At 48.5% G+C, this 21,168-nt stretch overlaps 2 protein-coding genes across 5 annotated transcripts; both read right to left on the bottom strand.

Moving 5' to 3' along the window:
- Positions 1 to 2,859: 2,859 nt before the first annotated feature.
- On the bottom strand, positions 2,860 to 5,498 carry Rnf223 (ring finger protein 223). Its single transcript, XM_051173959.1, has 2 exons — positions 5,153 to 5,498; positions 2,860 to 3,848 (listed from the first exon to the last, which is right to left on the bottom strand). The coding sequence occupies exon 2, from the start codon at positions 3,837 to 3,839 to the stop codon at positions 3,072 to 3,074; it is 768 nt and encodes a 255-aa protein (XP_051029916.1). The 5' UTR covers positions 3,840 to 3,848; positions 5,153 to 5,498; the 3' UTR covers positions 2,860 to 3,071.
- A 3,310-nt stretch (positions 5,499 to 8,808) lies between these two features.
- Positions 8,809 to 20,530, bottom strand: CUNH1orf159 (chromosome unknown C1orf159 homolog). Of its 4 annotated transcripts, XM_051173834.1 has the most exons (8): positions 20,441 to 20,530; positions 17,772 to 17,847; positions 14,288 to 14,383; positions 13,934 to 13,999; positions 12,477 to 12,611; positions 12,141 to 12,166; positions 12,019 to 12,049; positions 8,809 to 10,778 (listed from the first exon to the last, which is right to left on the bottom strand). In XM_051173834.1, exons 1-8 carry the CDS (start codon positions 20,510 to 20,512, stop codon positions 10,681 to 10,683), a joined length of 600 nt encoding a protein of 199 aa, XP_051029791.1. In that variant the 5' UTR covers positions 20,513 to 20,530; the 3' UTR covers positions 8,809 to 10,680. The 4 variants fall into 4 exon arrangements, with proteins under 4 accessions (XP_051029791.1, XP_051029795.1, XP_051029792.1 ...); XM_051173838.1 differs by lacking the exon at positions 12,477 to 12,611; XM_051173835.1 differs by lacking the exon at positions 13,934 to 13,999.
- Positions 20,531 to 21,168: the final 638 nt, after the last annotated feature.

Raw genomic sequence — 21,168 nt, 5'->3', positions numbered from 1 at the left:
TCAAGTCAGGGTAAGTGTCCTGGTAATACATGGAGACCCTTTTTTCCCTTGGTCATCCAGTTCCCAGTGAAGAAGTCAGGTCAACATGGGCCAATGTGGAAAACGAGGGCTGGCCCCTTTAAGAAGGACTGCTCCTTGCTCTTAGGGTTTTCTACCACCCCCACACTAGCAGATAACAACATTGGTACCACAGAGAAGCAGTTAAAGTGAGTGAGATGAGGGAAACTTTTCTATAAACCCAAGGTGATATCTGAGCTTTTAGGGTGGTCCATCAACAGTCCCTCTAAGTGATCACTTGTGGCTCATCTCCGTGTCCATCCACAAAGGTCCCAGCAATGCGTATTTCTCATCCGTGAACTCCACAACCGAGCACCAGGCTCCAGCTCAAGCCCTGGCACTGCGAAGCACTGGTGGTACTTTAGCGGACTCCACTAAGGCTGAAGAAGTCCAACTGGAGCCCGCCGACATCCTCAGCTTCCTGGAGGCGATGAACCTGTTTCAGGGCTGCGAGTCAAAGCCAGAAATAGTGTGTAGTGTACCTCAGGTGTGACCGGGGGAATGGGCCACCGGGATCCTTATGGGTCCAACAAGCTGCCAGTGGCTCTCATTGGACCGGTATCGCTCACACCAACAGCATCATCTAATACGCAGACTCCTGAGCCTCACAGCATAACCCCTACTAATTAGAGACCTCTTCCCTCTTCTGTCCCATGAATCCACCTCAGGACTCACCTTTGTCCGCTGGGTATTTCCCCAAAGAGCCACCTTTCTCTCTGGGTTCCGCCTCCTCCCTGACCCCACCCCGGCACCCCGTTCCTCCTCGCCTCTCTTTGAGTCACCATTTAGGTCACGCCCATCTAGCCTGCCCTTGCCGGGCCTCTCCCTCCACCCCCCTCCCCCGCCCAACTCTATATTCCCCTTGTTTGGACTAACACATTGACTTCTGGAATAATAAGCAACGACCACCACCGGTTCAGATTGAGGCTGGCTCAGGAAGGCTTGCAACTTGATGCCCGCCGCAGCGATAATACAAGGTCTGAAGCTGCTACTGTGAGAACAGGTTGGGAGGGGAGGCGCCAGCATGCAAAGGTGAACTGGCACCAAGTCCCTTCTACAGAGTGAGCACTGAGAATATTTGAATGGAGGCTTGGAGTTAGCTATAGCCCCAACCTCAGCAGTACCTGCAGCCTGTGGCAATTTGGGTGCCTGGGGAGTCTCGACGGGGATCAGGACCGGGTGCCAGAAGAACCTGGGCTCTACAGGTGGCAAGGGAACCCTGGGGTACCCCTTTCTGACTAGTCTTGACTAGCATCCTAGGAATCTGCTCCTCAGTCCAGATATGCCAGGGTTCCAGCAGCGGGAGGAGCATTTGTAGATCTCCGTGTCGTGGCCAGGTTCCTGGTACCCAGCTGAAATGTGGCAACAGGATTGTGACAAGTGACTACACGTGGACCTGTGCGAGTAGATCTGTGTGTGCCACAATTCCAGACACTGTGTGGTCCTGTGTGTGACCTTAGCGACAAGGATAGGGATAATCTGAGCCTGATTTGATCTGTACTTTAATCTAGCTTCCTTGTGCCCTGTCTTTAACCCTACATGCTTCAGGGTGGTCTGGGATCTCATCCTTGTGGTGACTCAACGTTGTTTTGGTCATAGTGGATAAGGCTTGTGGAATGATGGCACATGTGAATGTGAGATGCTCATGTGACCATATAGGCATTCTCACATGCTTGGCCCTCCCAGTGACATGGGTGTGGCCCCAAATGTGTGCATCACTGTGTGACAAGATGCAATGTCACTAACCCATGGGACATCAAAGAACCAGTCCCCATCACAGGTGGTCTGTGGCTTTGTGGCAACTGGTAAAGTTCTCTCAGTTCTGTATCTATTGGCACCAGGGCCTAAGGTGTATTGGGTGTTATGTGTCTTCCCCTATTCCCCCCACCCTCCGCCCCAGCAGCTGGACCCAGATTCTCTAGGACCTACCTAAACTTCCTGCTTGCCCTAGCCAAAGGCTCAGCTGGTTAGAACAGGAAGTACCTGGGCTTTGGGGTGAGAGGTGAAGAGGCTGAGACCTGCCCAAGCTGGAACTGGCCTGGGCTCTCCTGGCCATACTCAACCTGGTAACATAGAATTCTTAGAGCTAATGGCAGAACCTGAATGGATGTGAGTTGGGCAGAGATCCTTATGACATTAAACTTTGATGTTTCAGTATCCAGGCTGGCCCAAAGAAGGCTAAGGATCTTCTGGAAAGGTCCTATGGTCTACAGGTTTTCAGGCTACCTACTAGTTCTCAGCTTCATGGGGTTGGATAGCCGCCAAGTCAAGAGTTGTCCTCACCCTTCTGAAGCCAGGAAAAGATGAGTGTTGGTTCCTGCCCACCTCCCCAACTGTCCCAAGTTGGTCCTACTGTGATCCAGTCAGGATACCTGGGTGGAGGCTGAGTTGTGGGGATGCGGAGTGGGAGACTTTCTAACAATACAAACTGAATGGTGGGGGATGGAGAGACAGAACATAGAGAAACAATATTCATACAAAATAATTTATTTAAAATGTACCATTCACAATGGCCAGAGACAGCTGGCCAGTCGCTGCTACAGCATGGGCAGAGACATCTTGCTCTTTCATTTTCACTCTTATTAAGAGAACTAGCTGCTCAGCATCCCCACCAAGGGGAAAGGTCCAACCCTTCCCAGAGAAAGGAGGGATACTGGTAAAATGTCTTATGAAAGGAAGGGGATGCAAAATAAATGAATAAATTTAATTCAACAAAAAGAATTTTTTTTTTTTTTGGCAATTCAGTGTGTCAGAGGCCTGACCAGACACTCCTGGGTTCCTTTCCCCATCCGTCAGAGGGTCAGAGGGCAGTTTCTGGGGCTCTTAGAAGCCTGCATTTCTTAGAGGCTTTGAAGACCCTTTTGTCCCCATTGGCACCTAGCCCTAGAGAGTGAGGGACACATATGTGTCCTTGGTTCTGGGGGACCAACTTCCAAAGCCGTGTTCTTGACCTATGTAGGTCAGGATCCATCCATGGAGCAAGTGGGATAGCTGGCCTGGCCCAAGTGTTGACCCTAGTTGTTGCCTAGAGGTCCAAGAAAGAGGGCATTGGTAATGGGGGTGACAGTGGCAGTGGCTGAAGGTGGCCGGTTAATGCAGCGCAGATTTCCAGTCTTGAGTGCACACTGCACAGGCCAGAGTACCACACAAAATAGCATCAGCAACAGCACAGACACCAGTGCTACACGACGCCAGTCTCCAAATCGCGCCCAACAGCGGGCCAGATAACCTTGGTTGGGTTCAGGATCCTGGACAGGTGCAGGTAGGGTGGGCTCAGGTGGTTTGCTCAGGCCTACATCCACACACACAAAGTCATTGGCCTCTTGGCCAGAAGTGGTGGGCAAGGGGCGGCAACATAGTTTGGTGCCCTCAAGCCACACAGGCTCCTCCTTCTGTAGGTGCACTGGCATCTTGGCCTGTAGCTGTCGACTGGTGCGCAGTGCAGGAGCCCCAGCAGCAGGTACAGTTGTAGGCTGCCGGCAGAATGGGCAGGGCACAGCTTCTCTGCCAGGACGGCCTGCAGGCTGGGCAGCCGCCAGCCTAGCCAAACACTCAAGGCAGAAGACATGAGTGCAGGAGAGCTCCTTGGGCGTCTTGAAGATGTTGTCATAGCCTGAGAAACAGATGGAACACTCCAGTGGGGAGGCCACCTTCTCTGAGCCAGGAGTACCGGGGGATCTGGGGCTGCCAACTGTGCCAGGAGACCTGGGCACTGTGGCTGTGCAGCTGCTCTGGCGGGAGGGTGGCATAGCTGTATGCCACACCCGCTGGCTTGATGACATGATTCTGAGCTGTGGAACAGAGACAGGCCATCATGAGCTGCTTTTTCTGTTAAGCCAGCCTGTCATACCTCCTCTTCTCTTCCCCAGCATCAGACCCAAAGATTCCAATGACAGACACTATCCACCAGTAAGTACCTCCAAAAACTGTAACCTGTCCTCTTGCATTCATTACAAGGCCAACAATTCCATGGTCAGTCTAGATGGGTTTCAAGAACAGAGGCCATGTGCTAGACATGAAGCTGTACACTTGTTGCCCATCCTTACTCATGCTGATGATGAGAGTGGCCCACTGCCACTGCTATTTATATCTGTGCTCTGCAAGGCTGAACCCATGCCATGGAATACTTACAGCTCCATATGGAGAAGGCGACTTCAAGGTGGAGTAACTTAGCTAGCTAGGGTCTTCTGGACCAGAGCCAATTAGAAGCTGGGCCCTTGCAAGCTCATGAGCTACTTGTGGCTCTGGAACAGGTGGAAGGGGTTTGAATTTGGTCCTACTATGGGTCCCTGATTTGTATGGCATACATCTGAGTTGCCAGCAGATATGTAAGGATTCTGGGGTCTTTGGAACAGCTGGGTCCATAAGGCTCTGAGAAACAGGGAGGGCCTTAGTAGGGGCCTAATAATTTTTTTTTAACAGCTGTATCCTGGAATCATGGGCCAGCTTGTTTGTAGGGATAGGGACAAATGCCAGAGGCCAGGAATTAAATATGCTCCTTAGCAATGCCCACACACACACTTGAGCAGATAGACAGGCACACACATACACACATACATACACACACACCTGCCCTGTTTTGTCAATATCAAGAATCATATAGTTGCCTGTCAAGGAGAAGGTGGGATATAGAAGATCCAGACCTTCTTTGACAGCTCACCCCACTAGTATTGTTCATTAACCTCCTGTAGGCTACTTCAAGAACCATAGGCATCCTCACCAGAGAAGAGTATTTTACCACAAAAGTCTTGGCCTTATAATCCATGAGGCCCAGCAGCTACAGCAGATGACCCCTCTCCCTGCCTCACTGGTCAACCCCAAAAGTGTGAGTAAGAAGAATGGCTCAATGATTGCTGAATCATCACTGGGTCTATGTGAATCATCTGACATCACTGTGACATCATGAGGGCCCCAACCTTCTGGCATTCAGTGTCACCACTTCCTGGATGCAGCAGTGGTCTTGACAAGGTCTATCCTCCCCTGACCTATGCTGCTTGTAGGTCTGGTTCCTTGGCACAAGGCCTCACCTTCCATGAAGGGACCTCACCCTGAGACTGCATAGGTGAAAGGTGAGTACAGGCTGAGCTGGCCTTACCTGGTAGCTGAGAGTCAGCAGTTGCTGGGCATGGTCCTCTTCATCAGCCACAGCAAAGCTCTGTGCCTCTAGGCTGACCAGCTCTAGCAGAGTTTCTTCCTCCTCTTCAGTTCTAGCCCAGCCTCCGCTCCACCTGGTAGGTGTTCCTCCACAGGCCAGCAGTCAAACCTTCTTGTGGCACCGGTCTAGCTGGTGTGCCTCTTCTGTGTGTATGTGGGAATGGGAGGTAGGATGTATGTGTTCATCCAGGAGCAGGCTGACTGTGACAGTGTGAATTCTCAGGCCATGAGCTCTGAAGCAGGGTTATTTATACCCTCCAGGTGATGGCAGCTGGGGGTGTGGCCCTGAACACTAGAGATTGGCTGGTCTCTCCCTGGCAGGCCCTGAGTGGGTGGGGAGCCAGGGAAAGGGTTAGTCAGGATGGGTCTAGGATCAGAACAGGGCTCTGGTCTTAGGACTCCAGGCTGAGAGCAGATGCTCAGGTATTCAAAGCCCCTCTCTGTTGGAAAGCAAGTGTGCCCATCTCGTCCCAAGTGTACTCAGAAGGGATCCTTCAATGAGCCTAGCACACACTTAGACACAGCCCCATCTACCTATGTCCACCAATGTCCTGACCCTTGTTCTCCCATTTCACCTATATTCTCACAATTGCTTCATGCAAAACCCTCATCTGCTGCTGCTTCAGAACACTACTGCCTTTGGGAACCTCCTTGTCCTGGAGTGCAGGAAGTAGGGGTCAGAGGTCATGGCTAGTCAGGCCTGGGCAACCACCTGGATGGTGGGCCAAGTTGGTACAGACCTTTAATCCCTTAATTTAAATTTTGAAGGCAGTGGCAGATGGAACTCTGAGTTTCAGGCCAGTCTGGTATACAGAACTATTTCCAGAACAGCTAAGGCTACACAGAGAAACCCTGTCTTGAAAATCAAATAATAATGATGATGATGATGATGATGATGACCCAGGCTGGCTACCTGTAGACTATGGGTACCTGCGTGAGCACCATTTGTTCCACACTCCAGGAAGGAAGCTCCTAGCCTGTAGGTGTTCTTGGAAAGATGGCATCTCAAGAAACTTTGATCAGGTGACATAGAAGAAAGTGTTCAAAGGAGTTGGTGGGCAAGGAGCATCTAGGGGCAGGGAGTGCCACACTGGAGTGGGGTGGACTGGAGACTGTGAGCAGTAGCACAGGCAGCTACTGGCCCCCCAGGTCCATTGGGCTGAGATATTCTTGCTGACCAGAATTAATAACGCTGGTGGTCTTTTCTCTTCCCCATCCACTTTGGTCAGGCCAGGTTCTTCCCTGTCTCTGAGGTTTAGTTTTCTTCTGGCCAAGCACAGTGAATTGTGGGGTCCTGATATGGGAGCTCTCTATTGCTAGGACAGACCTCATCATGTTGGGAGGAATGGCTGCCTTTAGGTATTCAACTACCCGAAAGTACCCATGGACCACCCAATGGTCCAGATCCGCAGAAGCTGCCACAATTTTGCTCCTAGATATTTTTATGATCAAAGCCAACTTTGAAGGGAGCTAAGATATGGGGGAGGGGGTTTGTGGGAACCTGGGGATGATGTCCTATCAGAGGAAAGGGGCCTGAGCTTTGAAAGAATTGAGGCTCTCCTACCTAATTCCATGAGTGCTAGTAATCAAAAATGGGGCCCAGGTAATTACAGGCTCAAGGGAAAATAGAGGTCCAGAGAGCAGGTGGGTATCTAAGGAGGGAGATGAAGTCTTTGAAGGGTTCAGGATTGTAGAGGGTATAAGTAAGGGTGCTAAGGAGGAAAAGCTGCTACGGGCCCAGTCCAAGTGTTCTGTGTAGAGTATGACTCTGTGTCACATGCTACCTTTAGGAAGCTGGAGTCTCAGATGTTCTAGGAACAATCTTCAGAGGGCTCCTGGGAATATCCAAGCTCTGAGGTCACCAAGGCTACCCAGTGAACAGTCAATGTCCAGAGGCAAGTATGCTGTGAGGACTTAGGAATCTCCTAGGCCTGACCTCAGGAGAGTCAACTCCCTGCTGACAGAGGGACTAGGACTTGGAGGAGCTCCAGCCAGTACAGGAAGAACTTAGACTACACTGTCAAGGGCAGTAAATGGGGTCCATCTTGACCCTATCCTAACCAGCAGGCAAGTGACAGAAATCACCAAGCAAGTGATGTGTACATCAACATACTACTATCGTTGAGCATATGTATGCATTTGTTTTAGCATGTCCCCACAAGGCCAACCTTATTTCTTATCTCCTCACTCTGGGCCTCACATCCCTAGGATTAGCTTACTCACCCAATCCTTACCAAAGAGGTCATAGCCTCTCAGTAGTGCTCCCAAACCTACCCTGACTACGGTGCTCACCACCAAAGCCGTGGACCTGGCTGCAAGTCCCTGACTAGGGAGACTAGGTATTACTAGTGTATGAGGTCTTTTAAGACCAGGACCTTTTTTAGGTTCAGTCTTAGGCCCACCTCTCATCTCTGCTGCCTGGTGCTAGTCCTCTGCTGGCTAGTCTGCTATTTCCCAAACAATGGATATGGGAGGCTGCCTGCATATTCTTATTTGGTACTAGTTGCCCTATGGTCTGAACTCCTCCTGAGGTCTCAGCTGGTAGCTGAGTAGAAACTGGTTTCCCCACAAATAGGGTGAACATGGGTGCTGAGATGGAACAGGTAGACTCGGGTAGGGGGTGCCACTGGGTTTGGCATTTTGCCTCACATTTTAGGGCTGGATGTAGACCTGGTCTCATACTGTTTGGACATAGATGCCCTGACCAATGGTGTCCTTCTGTACCCAGTAGTGAGGACAAAGTCCCCAAAGTCCTATCTGAAAGACTCTTGTTTAGTACCATCTGGTGGGTTTGTCCTGTATCAGTTCTTCCAGTGCTTGTGACCAAGCAGGACCAACCCTGTCCTATCACTTTAGGGGTCCTTGGCCTGGCCTACCTCCTAATGCTCTTGTTGGTCCTTTCTTGTCCCACCCATCCTTAATGAGCTGGCTCTGGAACACTTCCAGTGCTGCCCAGTAAAAATCACTGAGCATATGAAGGAATGAGGTTGTAGGGACCAGAAAGTGGAGGGGTGGGAAATGGGTGACACATGGTAGTGGCTAGAATAATCTGAGGTTTCCACTTTGGAGTGCTTGGGCACTGGCTACTCAGGAGGAGCTGGGAGAGGAACAATCTGTGGTCCCAGACACTTTCTCATGCTGCCTTCCCTTGTTGCTGCCAATGTCCCTTTCCAATTCTCATTAGAAATCACACTGGGGAACCCTAGGCCTTAAGGTGCTTATGTTGGCTAGAGCTGCCAACCCTGCTTTAGGCCCTAGGGTGTCAAGCTGCTGAAAAAGAATGCTGGGTCAGACATCCTGCTGCTTATACTATTTCACATCCTGTCCCCTGGGCAAGGTCTTTGGTTTCAGAACAAAGAATCTGTGTCTAGAAGCCTACACCTTAGCTTGACATATCTTACTCCCCAGCACTATCTGAAATACGGCCAAGCATAGAGGGATGCTCTTTGGATGCCAAACTCCATTTCAGGGTTTAGCAGATGTTTTGGGCCACAGTTCTCTAACCAGTATATAAAGAGAGCTACAGAAGGTACAAAGCAAGAGCAGTGTCTTAGTCAGTGTTCTGTTGCTAAGAAGAGACACCATGACCTCAGCAACTCTTAATAAAGGAAAGCATTTAATTGGGACTCTTACTGTTTCAAAGGTAGTTCATTATCAGCATGGCTGAAAGCATGGTGACACACAGGCAGACATGGTACTGGAGAAGGAGCTGAGTTTCTATATCCAGACCCACAGGCAACAGCTAGAGCTTTTGAAACCCTAAAGCCCACCCCAGTGACATACCTCCTCCAACAAGGCCACACCTCCTAATTCATCTCAAGCATTCAGGTATACAAGCCCATGGGAGGGCATTCTTATTCAAACCACTACAGACAAGACTTCTAGAATCCCTATGCACTCATTTTGCATTCCTCCACTAGCCAGCAGACAAACATCTCCACATCTACTCATGGGCTTTGAGTGAGACCACCAAGCTGAACTCAGGTGGACAGCATAGAGGGTCCTGTTTTCCCTAAGGGTGACTTAGATCCATAAACTGTCAGTGGACCCCATAAAACTAGTGATGAATCTGTTGTTTTGCTTGTTTGTTTTTAAGACAGGATTTCTTTGTATAGCTCTGATTATTCTAGAATTTGCTTTGTAGAACAGACTGAAGTCATAGAAATCCACCTGCCTCTGCCTCCCAAGTGCTGGGATTAAAGGCGTGCACCACCACACAGAACTACATCTGTAATTTTATCTGCAGGACCATGGCACATGTGATTGGCAAGCTATCTCAAGTCCTAAGGAGCTTGGTAGTCACTTCATATAAGACAGCGTTCTGAACTGGCAAGGTCACAGATAGGGATGGACTGTGTTGTAATGCCAGTCTCACCAGACAACAGATGGCAGGTCCTGGATCCTGCTGAGGGGCCCCTCTTTGCTTCTCTGACTCCCTGTCCACTGAGCATGGCAATGGGGCAGTTGGCCCACACACATTGAATAGATGACACTTGGGGTAGGTAATAAGGCTAGAGGAGAGAAGATCTAGTTTAGTTTACTTGGTCCAGCTTTAAATCACTGCTCCTACCTTAGCCACTGGTTCAAGTCTGGGAAAGTAAGCTCATGTCCCTGTTAGTAAGATCAGATGTGGGCCAGATGTTGAAGAAGATGCTAGAGACCCTTGACCCATAGAGGGAGGGTGGCATTGGTTAACAGGGTACCTTCTTACACAGAAGCATATGGCCAATGCCACCACTCACACTAGCAGCTCACAGGCACTGCTTCTGGATGCTTGGAACAGCAAGGATAGGACCACTGACAAGCATACACTCACAAACTCAATGACACAAGTGACCTGCAAGTGTTCAGATATGGAGGCCTTGTGGGCAAACATTTCACTTTGTGTACCCAGGTATGTCCCTGGGACACTAGGTTCTGCTGGTATCTGGAATCAGGAAACCCAAGATACTCAAGTCTGCAACTCTCAGAAATGTGTGCCTTGGGGGTCAGCAGATAAATTAGCAGACCAATGATGGAGCATCCTATCTCTGGTACCAGTTTTCAGGTTGTTTTCTCCACTGTCTGGGCCTTTGTTTCATTCTTCTTAGCATTGTGGTGATAGAGTCCTGTCTAACAGTGGGCTCCACTCGGTGGCCTCCAGAAGTTTTGACCATTTGAATCAGGCCTGTGTTGTAGCTGTTACAGATGTTGGAACTTTGTTGTGACTCCTGAGGGGTCCAGACTCCGACTTGTTCTTGAGTCTCCAAGTCTCACAAACAGATGGTTAGTCCTGTTAAACCACACAGTAAGGGTGGGACAGAAGATCTCATGACATGGAGGTTACCCCCCCCCCAGCATTTGTATGTATCTGTCATTGGGAGCCAATTCTGGCCTATCTTAAGCCCCAGGCCCTGTCTTTGTTGAGCTCACTGGAGGGGAGCCTTGGGTCTCCAATGCTGTGCTGTGAAGACTCAGTTGACCTCCAGGTCAGACGTTGCTGATGTGGGCCTCCACTGTGGAGAAGGCAGAAGGATCCCTAGTCTTGTCTGGGTGCTGCTCACGTCTGATGTATCTTGGTTTCCTCACTGAAATGGGGTTAGAGATAAGCTGAATCAGAAACAGGTAAAGTTCAGGTCTTTGCCAGTACTATAGGCTCCCAGGAGCATAGTGAACAGCCACAGGGCACAAAGCCCATGTCATTCTAACAAGGAAGTGATTCTCATTAGGCTCTACTTGTGCAAAGGCAGTTTCTTCTGATGGAGGCATCCATGAGCTCAGCTGATTCTTATCAGATCCCCAGGGCCTGAATCAGAGCGCAGCTACTCCTTAATACTGAAGCATAGACTATCCCTGCATTATGCTCTATGGGGAGTTGGATGTCTAAAGACAGGGTCACATCCCGAGCTTTGAAAATTATGAACATAACCATAATTTTAAAAAAGACTGTGCAAATATAATTCTATTAGGATAGGTAAGATCATCCTAGATTAACCAGGTAGGCTCTAAATCCAATGACTATTATCCTCTTCAGAGGGAAAGAGCGACATGGATGATATGGCCACAAAGCCACAGGAGGTATGAGATACTAGGAGCTGGAAGAGACATGAGGGATTCCCCATCCACCAGGCCTTGGAATACATGTCTCTCACGTCAACATCTTGATTTCTAATTTCAGGCTCCAAAAACTATCAAGGGATACACTTTTCTTGAAGTGGCTAGTATGTGCATTTTGCTGTATGGTGGTACAGGTCACTGACAACACCTGTAAGGTGCTCAGGGGCAAGGCTGCTTTAGAGAACTTGAGACAGGTTGGAACAAAGTGGAAGAGAGAGACACTGCCACTGGTGTAGTCTAGACCTCTGCACAGTGAAGACAATGAGACAGGGTGGGGTAAGAAGTTAAATAAATCTGCTCTGGGGCTCACAGCTGTGTAACTACAGGCCAGTCAACCTCTCTGTGCTCATGGCCTCTTCTACACAGTGGGTTACAATTGTTCAGACAGGTCTGGCAGCGAAAGGCTCAAGAACTGACAACTCTCAAGCACTGCTAGACTTAGATATGACGACAGAAGAAGTAGGAAGTCTGGCCCTAAGCTGAGGAGGGAAAACAGCATGGAAACTACGTAGCTGATGGAAAAGAAGAGGAGTCATGTCTGCTGAGCACCTGTCCTTGCCCCTGCCTTATGGAACAGCCTATTAGAATGTGTGAAGGCAGGTCAGGTCCCTGAGAGGGACCTTCATGGGGATAAAACCATAGAATATGCTTTGAAGACTGGTCCACAGTAAACCCTTCCACCCAACTCCCATAACATGCTGAAAACTGTACCTGACGACTGTGGCAGGGGGACCATCGCAGCCTTAAAAAGAGAAAGGCAAAGTGAGACTTGGATGGCCTGGCACAGGTACACACAGCCCAGGTTGCTCAGCCTAGTTGGGTAGGTTACTTACTGTTTCACCAGGCTGCAGGACAGGGGCTGGGGAAGAAAACAACATGTCACTCTGCTGCCCAGCAGCTGCCTCAGCTCTGAGTGCCCTGAGCACCTGGAGCCTGGACAGCTGCTCAGCCACATCTCTTACCTTGGGAACTCTAAGCAGCAGGGCCCAGACTCACATTCTCAGCCATAAGAGCATCCAAAGGCCCTCTGTGTTGGTGAGTCTGGGCACAGTGGAGTCCCTGTGCCTGTTCTGTACCCACTGGGGACCATCTATACCATGAGTGGGGATAAACACTGGACAGTACCCTTGAGGTTAGGCAGGTGGAAACTTAGCCACAGGAGGAAGTACCTCTGTCTCTCCTGTAGAAAACCTCAGGAAGTTTACTGGAGCGCTTGAGGTAGAAGAACCCAGCCACAGAGAGGATGAGGCCTGTGCTGATGAAGAGTGTCCCCAGGAAGAGGGAAGCAGCCACATGAGGACCCCCTGCAGGCAAACCAACAGCTGCCAGGAGAGCCTGGGTCTTGGGGGATAGATGTCCAGTGCTCCCTGCTTAATCCCTGGGGTCCTCCATTCCCTAAACATACCTGAGCCTCTACTAGGCACCAGCCACATGTCAGAGTGAGGGCTCTGTACTCAGGCTCCTCCACAAGCCCAACACACCTAGCCACAAGACAAGGGATATCATACTGCCCACTCTCTCCTGGCCCAGGCTAATTCCAGGCTCTAGAAGTATCAGGCCCTGGGCTCTCTCAAATAGAATGGCCTCAGTCTCTTGGAGTGAGAATCAAGCCTCCAGCTTGGCAGCAGGTACTGCATCTGTTTCTGATCCATGCAGTGGCCTCCTGCACTGCTCCATTTGTCAGGACATGCTAGGGGTTGAAGAACAGTGTAACTGCCAGCTATGGGAAGATTCCATGGACCATGCTCTGTCTCATTATACTGTGCAATAGATGTGGCTAAGGTCTTGTTTATACTAACCCCACCCCAAACACCATTGTTCTATGTAACTGCCTTCCACTGTTGAGGATAGCACCTTCAAGTGCAATTTCTGGTTGAGAGGGGGGATGGGTTCTAAGACCCATGGGAAGGACTGAGCCCTCTTAGAACAGGCCTCCAAGCCTAGGACCCAGCACTGTTGAGCTCCCTAACCCATGGGGCTCCTCTGACTTGGGCATATTCTCTCTACCAGCACCATCCTAGTTCTCTCTCTTGCTTGCCTGGCCACACTGCTACCCCAGACATATTCTAACATCCTTTACTCCTCAGGCCATCATTTAAGCTAGGCTTGAAGACTCTGGAGATACAGACATCAGGTAGACAGGGGCTGTCCCTTCCTTGAAAACAGATCAGGGCCATGTGTTTGCAGTCTCATCAGCAGTCTACATCCTATAAGAGCAAGTTGGGATGTGGCGATTCAATCCCCAGAGCCTGGGGGTCAGAGTGGACATAGAATGAGACAAAGGCTAAGCATAAGTATGTAGCAGCAATGGCTACTATTAACTGAGGCTAAAAAGGGAGACCTTGAAGTATCTTCCTCTTATGGAGCCCCAACTTGTACCCACACCCAACCCAACTGATCCCAGGCCCAGGGGATTCTGGACTCCAGACTTTTTCCTTGACCACAGCTCCTTGCCAAAAAAAAAAAAAAAAAAAAAAAAAAAAACTTTACCATCGATATGTCTGCTGTGGCCTCAGTGTTTCAAGATTAGCATTGATACAAATATCAGCTCTGATGATGAGCCCCAACCCAAGCCCCAGATCCTAAGCAGAAGCACAGTTCTGGACTTATGAACTAAGAGACTTACCAATATGTGGCTGTCCAGGAGTCCCTGTGCTTCTGTTCATGGGAAACTGCATGCCCCGGCCAGTGACTATGGGAGAGCAGAACTGAGGGGAGGCCTGGGCCAAGCCCAGGACCCTACTGAGGCCTCCACATATGGAACTAAGGGACATCTCAGTTTAGAGATGAGAAAGCAAGGAGCAGTTCTCACCCACAGCTGTCCTTCGTGAACAGAATACTCAGGGAGGGACCCAAGGGGCTGCTCACTGATAAGGTGGGTACCACCATTGGAGAGGACAAGTACAGTGTTCTCCCCAAATTGGACATGAGTACCCTTGTCAAGTATAGGGAAGATAGGGTAGTACAGGAGAAGACATACGAATTCTGCACTCAGAGCCGTTGTATGTCGGGAAGGTTCCATTCCAGCACCGGACACAGCTAGCACTCCCATCTGCATTCCAGTGCCTGTAGCAACCTGTACGAGGAGGAGACAGGGTTTTTCAGCTAAAGTAAGTCAGGTCATCACTGTCTTCTGCAAGCTTTTCTATATTATAAGTTGGTAATTTTCAACTCAGGAACATTAACATGATGTTGAAAACTGTGGACACAGGCTCCAATTTCAGAAAAAGAAATAAACTCAATAGAAAGCATAGAGCTCTCAATCAAGTTCCTGTGGATGTCTGTCACTAAGGCAGTCATTTCTTTTACTGGATGCCTCTGGAGACTATTCAAAGGCGCTTAGGATAGAAATCTAAAATTAATAGGTATCATGCGAAGATCTAGCCTTATCCACCAGAACCACTTCTTCCAGGATACAAGGTAGCTGCCTACCTACAGCAGAGTGTACCCTCACTTGGACCTCTACACTGGGGCAGGTGCACATAGGTTTGTTTGTTGTCCCTGTGCCATTTCCCAGTGTCTCTGTAGCAGGATCAAGCCAAATTTCTATCCAAGACTGGCACTAACCAAAGCCACACCTTCATTCTAGGAGTGACCCAGCCTGTAATGGCTAGTGATTTATGGACAGCTATTTGCCCTCTGGTCAGGGCATCCTGAAGGCCATCTCATACCTTTACTTCTAACATCTCTAATACAGACATGTCCCATAAATGTTGATGGAGTACTAGAAGCCAAGGCCGGATATTGGGCAGGATGTAGAGCTAAACCATGAGTCACTGGACCTTAATAATGGAGGTTGTAATGTCTGATCTGAACAGATGGGTTGTGATGAGACAGAAGCCTTTCCGTGGTGGCTGAGATAGTAGCAACAATGGACAAGTGGTCTAAGAGGGACATCAGCCCATTCCAGCTCTTCCAATGCTGTGGGTAAATAATCACACAGGAACAAAGTCCAAATGCTCAGTTCTACTTGGGTGGAATATTTCTGCTCAAACATGGAATAAGAGGAGGAATAGGTCTCCTACAGTGGCCTAACTTTATTCCTCTTATCAATTCAAGGATTGAGTAGATCTCATGAGAGGTATATGTGTCTACTAAAGGTAAGATCAAGGAACATGGGGTACTCAGTATAAAACCTAACACAAAGAGTGAGAATCTCAGCAGGTGTGGTGGTGTATGCCTTCAATTCCAAACCTTGGGAGACAAAGGCAGGTGGATCTCTAGAAAATCCAGGCCACCCAGAGATACATAGTGAGAACTTGTCTCAAAAAATAAAACAAGCCAGGCGGTGGTGGCACACGCCTTTAATCCCAGCATTTGGGAGGCAAACGCAGGCAGATCTCTGCAAGTTTAAGACCAACCTGGTCTACAAGAGCTAGTTCCAGGACAGGCTCCAAAGCTACACAGGGAAACCCTGTCTCAAAAAAAAAAAAAAAAAAAAAAAAAAAAAACCCAACCAACCAACCAAACAAGAGAGATTCTCCCCCAGAATCATCCCTTATACTAATTTCCTATATTGGGATGTATCTGACTCTATCACAGACTGCTGCTGCTGAGTTGCTAAATTATAATGCAGGGAAAGAAGGTAGCCAGAGAGACAGACATGTGGTAGTCCTGAAGGCCTATGGGGCTCCATGTCTCCCTACACAAACTTGGTTATCTCCATCCCTGTACCTGTGTCCAGAGCCACCTTGAACTTTAGATTCTCACTTTACATCCATCCTTATTCTAGCCCCTCTGTGGCTAGCATTACCTTGGCCTAGTAGCCTGAACCTACTGAGCCATCTTTGGACAGTTTGAAGCCCCATGAGATGCCAGGTCCCAGACATTCCTGTTAATGTGAAGGAATCCAGGAAAGTTCAACTTCCAGAATTGTAGGTTAGAAGGCTGATGAAGGCTCTTTGGCATCTGTGGTTTGAAAGAAAATGGCTCCCATAGGAAAAGACACTGTTAGGAGATGTGACCTTGTTGGAGAAAGTGTATCACTGTAGGGGCAGGCTCTGAGGTCTCCTATGTTCAAGAAATCCCTGGTGTGGCACACAATTCACGTCTTATTGCCTGCAGATTAAGATGCAGAACTCTCAGCAACTTCTCCAGCACCACATCTGCCTGCAGGCCACCATATCCCACCATGATGATAATGGACTAAACCTCTGAAACTGTAAGCAGACCCAATTAAATGTTTTCCTTTATGAGTTGCCATGGACATGATGTCTCTTCATATAATAGAAACCCTAAGACAGCATCCTCAGATTTTTCTCTGCTCATTGCAAAACAATGAGTTCTTCCCTTGTCACTACACTCATCCTTGGTCCCCACCTCCCTTCCAGTCTCAACATTTTGTTCATGTCCTCCTCCCATGATACCCAATCAATGTTTTGGGGTGCTTCATTTCCTGAGCAGTCTGACTGGGCTCTTGTAGTCTTGAGTGTAATGCAACTCAGGACAGGTGCCAAGGAATGCCTCTTGACAAACCCAGGGACAGCTCTGGGCTAGTCTAGTCTAAAATTAATACCAGCCCAGAGTCACCCCACTCAAAACTCTGTGATCTTTATCACAAAGATTTCTTGCCTCAGGACAGGCCAAGACAGTAGGTGGCCCTGGCATTTCACTTTCTCTCCTAGATGCCCCTATTTGCCTTCTCTCAGCAGCCCTAACCTCTGTTAGCTGCCTTCACAAAGTTCTACCTTCATAGCCTCCTAGAACCTTTTGTGGCAGAGGGCTCTCACCTAGGACATGCTAACACTGGGGCTGGACTGTCCTCTGTGGTAGTCATCTGTGTACTGAGGCTAGTGAGCAGCACTCTGGCCTCCACCTCCAGATGCCAGGAGCATTTAGCACCAGCTGTGATGACCAAAATTGCCTCCAGACATTGCTAGATATGCCACGGTCAAGATTACCCCCAAGAGGTGCTGGAGAGATGATTCAGCAGTTAAGTGCACTTGCTATTCATAAAGGAGACCTAGGTTTGGTTCCCAGCACCCACTGAGGCTCACAATCATCCATAACTCCAATTCCAGAGGACCTGACACTATCTTCAACTGAGGGTATTAAGTATGCATATGGTACACATGCACACCTACAGGCAAACACTCACACACAAAAATAAACATTAAAAAAAAAAAAAAAGGTACCCCAAGAGTTGTTAAGTTCCTGAAAGTGCTATCCTGGCTTAGTCTCCTTTTGAACCTGTGCCCCCTCCTCCTCCTATGAACCTCCTTCTCTCTGTGCCTCAGCCCTTTACAGAAAACAGTCCCCCACAGGATCCTGCCTGGACCAGACAAGGGTGTGGTTAGGTTGCTTAAGAAGGAAACCCAGGTAGGCCTCCTTTGCACAATGCCACAGCCTGTGCTGCCAAGTCCCTCCATCCCCTCAGCTGTCTTGTCACTGAGGAATAAGAGACATCTAGGAATGCTGGTGGGGTGGTGACTAGTCTGCTATCTACTTGCAACAATGACACTTACCTGGGCCACATAGGCCTGTGCCTGTGCAGGTAGCATTGAAGTCTACCACATCCATACAACACTCAGGTTGCTGGGCCTAGAGGAGAAACATCAGTGAGACAGGTTTGTAAGTGCCTACCTAGCTCATGCCAAGGACATCATTGATCATAACAGGATCTTATCTTTCTCATTACCCATAAATCCCAAACTCTCTATTGATGGTGGAGGTCCTTCTGTATGCTGTGAATGTTTCTCTTATTGGTTGATGAATAAAGCTATTTCAGCCAATGGACAGGCAGGATGTAGCCAGGTGGGAAGGATAGGGCGGGGCTACCAGACTAGGAGAAAGCTGAGAGGAGAACTGCAGAGGAGTCTCGAGGGAGATGCCATAGAGCTACTAGGAAGATAGGATGCCAGACATTCTCCAGTAAGTCAAGACTATGTAAAGATACTTAGATTAATAGAAATGGGTTAATAATTAAGAGAGAGCTAGCCAATAAAAAGCCTGAGCCATGAGTCAAACAGTTTACAAATAACAAACACCTCTGTGTTTATTTGGGACTAAACAGGTTTGGGATCTTGCTGGAAAGAAACTCCATCTTCACTCTAGGGTCAAGTGGCATCCCTTCAATGAGTATTCCTACTCTACTACTACTGCAGCCATGTTGGCAAAGCAGATGGGAAACACCAGCCCTATACATAGAGACCAAACCTGGAAGTTATTGGTACAAACAGAGTTGGGGCTATCTCCCTTTGGGGATATTTCTATAAGCACCTGGACTACCCTCCTGTCATATCACATGAGTCTCTACCCAACAGGTCCTTCTCCTACTGGCTCCAAGTCTAGACTATGCAGAACCTGTGGCAGTAAATATTTGATGACTCAATAAGCCACCAAATGTTAGGCTAGATTCTGGCTATGGATATTCAACACCAGCTACCCAGTCTCCCAAAGGTCAGGAAGGGTAAGACCTAATGAATTGGCCTGGGGCCTGGGCCTTGGCATGGTATGGCACAGAAAAAAATGCCCCAAAATAGAATACTTTTGACACTGGAGAGAGCTCAGCCTTCAAGTAAAGGCTAAGGCCCTCATAGAACAGTGCCCTCCCTGTATTGAAAGGGTAGGTCCTTGTCTCTGAAGTCATAGGGACAAGAATCTGATCATCAGCCTGGCTAGGTCCCTAGTTAATGACCATGAGATCACACCCTCTGTCCAATCACACTTCCTTAGAAATATCCCACTTCCCAAACCCTAACATAAATACACAAGTGTTCTTACTTCATTATAGAAGCACTCAAGAAATGTAAAACTTAAATTAAGTTTGCCTTTTTTCTATTTTTAATTTCTAAATTTTATCTATTATTATTTTTGCTTTATTTTGAGACAGAGTTTCATTATGTAGGTTCAGCTGGCTTGGACTCATTGTGTAGGCCAGGGTGGCCTCAAACTCATAAAGATCTACCTGCCTCTGCCTACAGTGCTAGTATTAAAGGCATGTGCCATAACATTCAGCTTTTTAAATTCATTTGTTATTGTGTGTGTGTCTGTAGATAGATAGATAGATAGATAGATAGAGAGAGAGAGAGAGAGAGAGAGAGAGATATAGATAGTATGGGCATGTATGTACACAGGGGTCAGAGGACAACTTTTGGGAGTCCTTCAACTGTGGGTTCTGTGGATTCCAGGGACAAAACTCAGAGTAAGGGCAAAATGTGCCCTTACCTGCTGAGCCATCTTGTTGACCCTGTTTGTTTGTATTTAAGACAGGGCTCTTACCAGGTTGTGGCACATGCCTTTAGATCTCAGCATTCTGGATCTGAGTTTGAGGCTGGCCTAGTCTACAAAGCAAGTTCCAGGACAGACAGAGAAACCCTATCTCAAAAAAAAAAAAAAAAAAAAGTATCCATTATATAGGATAGGCTGGTCTTAAACTCACAATCCTACCTTGTGGGGGGTGACATATGCCTTTAATCCCAGCACTTGGGAGGCTGAGGCAGGCAGGCAGATCTCTGAATTTGAGGCCAGCATGGTCTACAGAATGAGTTCCAGAACAGCCAGGGCTACACAGAGAATTCTACTGTCACAGTCTCCTGTGGGACAGGACTAGATTCTTATGCTCTAAGCCTGATTAATAGTAAGGAGTGTCTAAAGGACAACAGGGACACAGCGGAGTATCATACCACCATGGGAAAGATCAAGGCCCAGTGTACAAGCCATCCCTTTCAGTACCCATGGCCAAGTGAGTAAGGAATTCCCCCAACCAGTGAGCCTCCATCCTGCCTGGCTTGAAGAGAATAATGGCACCCCAATTCCAGATACCAAAACTCAGCCCACTGGAGTGTCACTGGCTTTATTCAACTACTTCTGGTGGGAGCCAGAATGCCATGTGTGCCTATTCCCAAGTAAGCAACAACTGAGCAGGTAACTCTGGGGCACAGGCAGTTCTGGAGGGTGGTTCTGCAGAGACTCTAGGCCAACTACAGCAATAAGTAGGTCTGGCAGAGAAATTTCCAGAAAGCAGAAAACAGGTGATGGGCAAAGTTCAGGTATTTCCAACACTAGTGGTAGATTGTAAGTGTAGGCTAACATCAGTGAACACTAAGTTCAAAGGCTAAAATTTTTATGGGATGAGGATCCATTACCTCTGAGGAGGCTTCAACTTATTGCCACTGGGCACAGAATTACCCACCTTGCTTTCTGTGGACCTGCTAGTGCCTCCCATCAGGAGGCCAGTCAGGATCATGAGGTACTGCAGTGTCATGCTGGGGAGCTGACAGAGAGATCTGTAAGACAGAACAGTGTGTAGGGAGGAAGTACTGGTAAAGGTGGGCAGGACCAAGGCAGGGGGGCTAGGGACTTAATGGGAAGAGTGGGGCAGCCTCTCAGGGAAGCAGTGATGCAGTCAAAGCACCCTTGCCTGCCCCTCCAGGGTAAGAACTATAGACATCAGCTCCTCCTTACTTTGGAGATCCGTTGTTAGCATAACTAGGGTTGTGAGGAGCTCAGAGGCCTGCACACTATAGTTTTAAGACTCAAAACTCAGGAATCAAGGCAGGTGGGCAGAGCCTTGATTGACAGGGATGACCTGATGCCTCCTTCCAATAACACCATGCTATCAGGATTCTGAAAGCAAGACCATTGTACATCTGGTTTCCCAGAGTGTAGACACACTGTCCTAGTGAATCACATTTTAAGCACTACTAACAAGATTTGTTTTCCTTGGTGGGTAGCTAGGGGTTTGGGGTGCACATGAGTTCATTGGGAATGTTCAGTGACGCAGTGTTCTGCCTTTCTGAGTAATACCCAAACTTAAAAACGTATTGTCACAAACCAGGCATGGTGGCACATGGGAGGTAGAGGCAGGTGAATCTCTGAGTTCCAGGACAGCAAGGGGTACACAAAGAAACTCTGTCTCAA

Source organism: Phodopus roborovskii, unplaced genomic scaffold (genome assembly GCF_943737965.1).
Source record: "Phodopus roborovskii unplaced genomic scaffold, PHOROB, whole genome shotgun sequence".
Lineage (NCBI taxonomy): Eukaryota > Metazoa > Chordata > Mammalia > Rodentia > Cricetidae > Phodopus > Phodopus roborovskii.
This window is presented reverse-complemented; position numbering and strand designations above follow the sequence as displayed.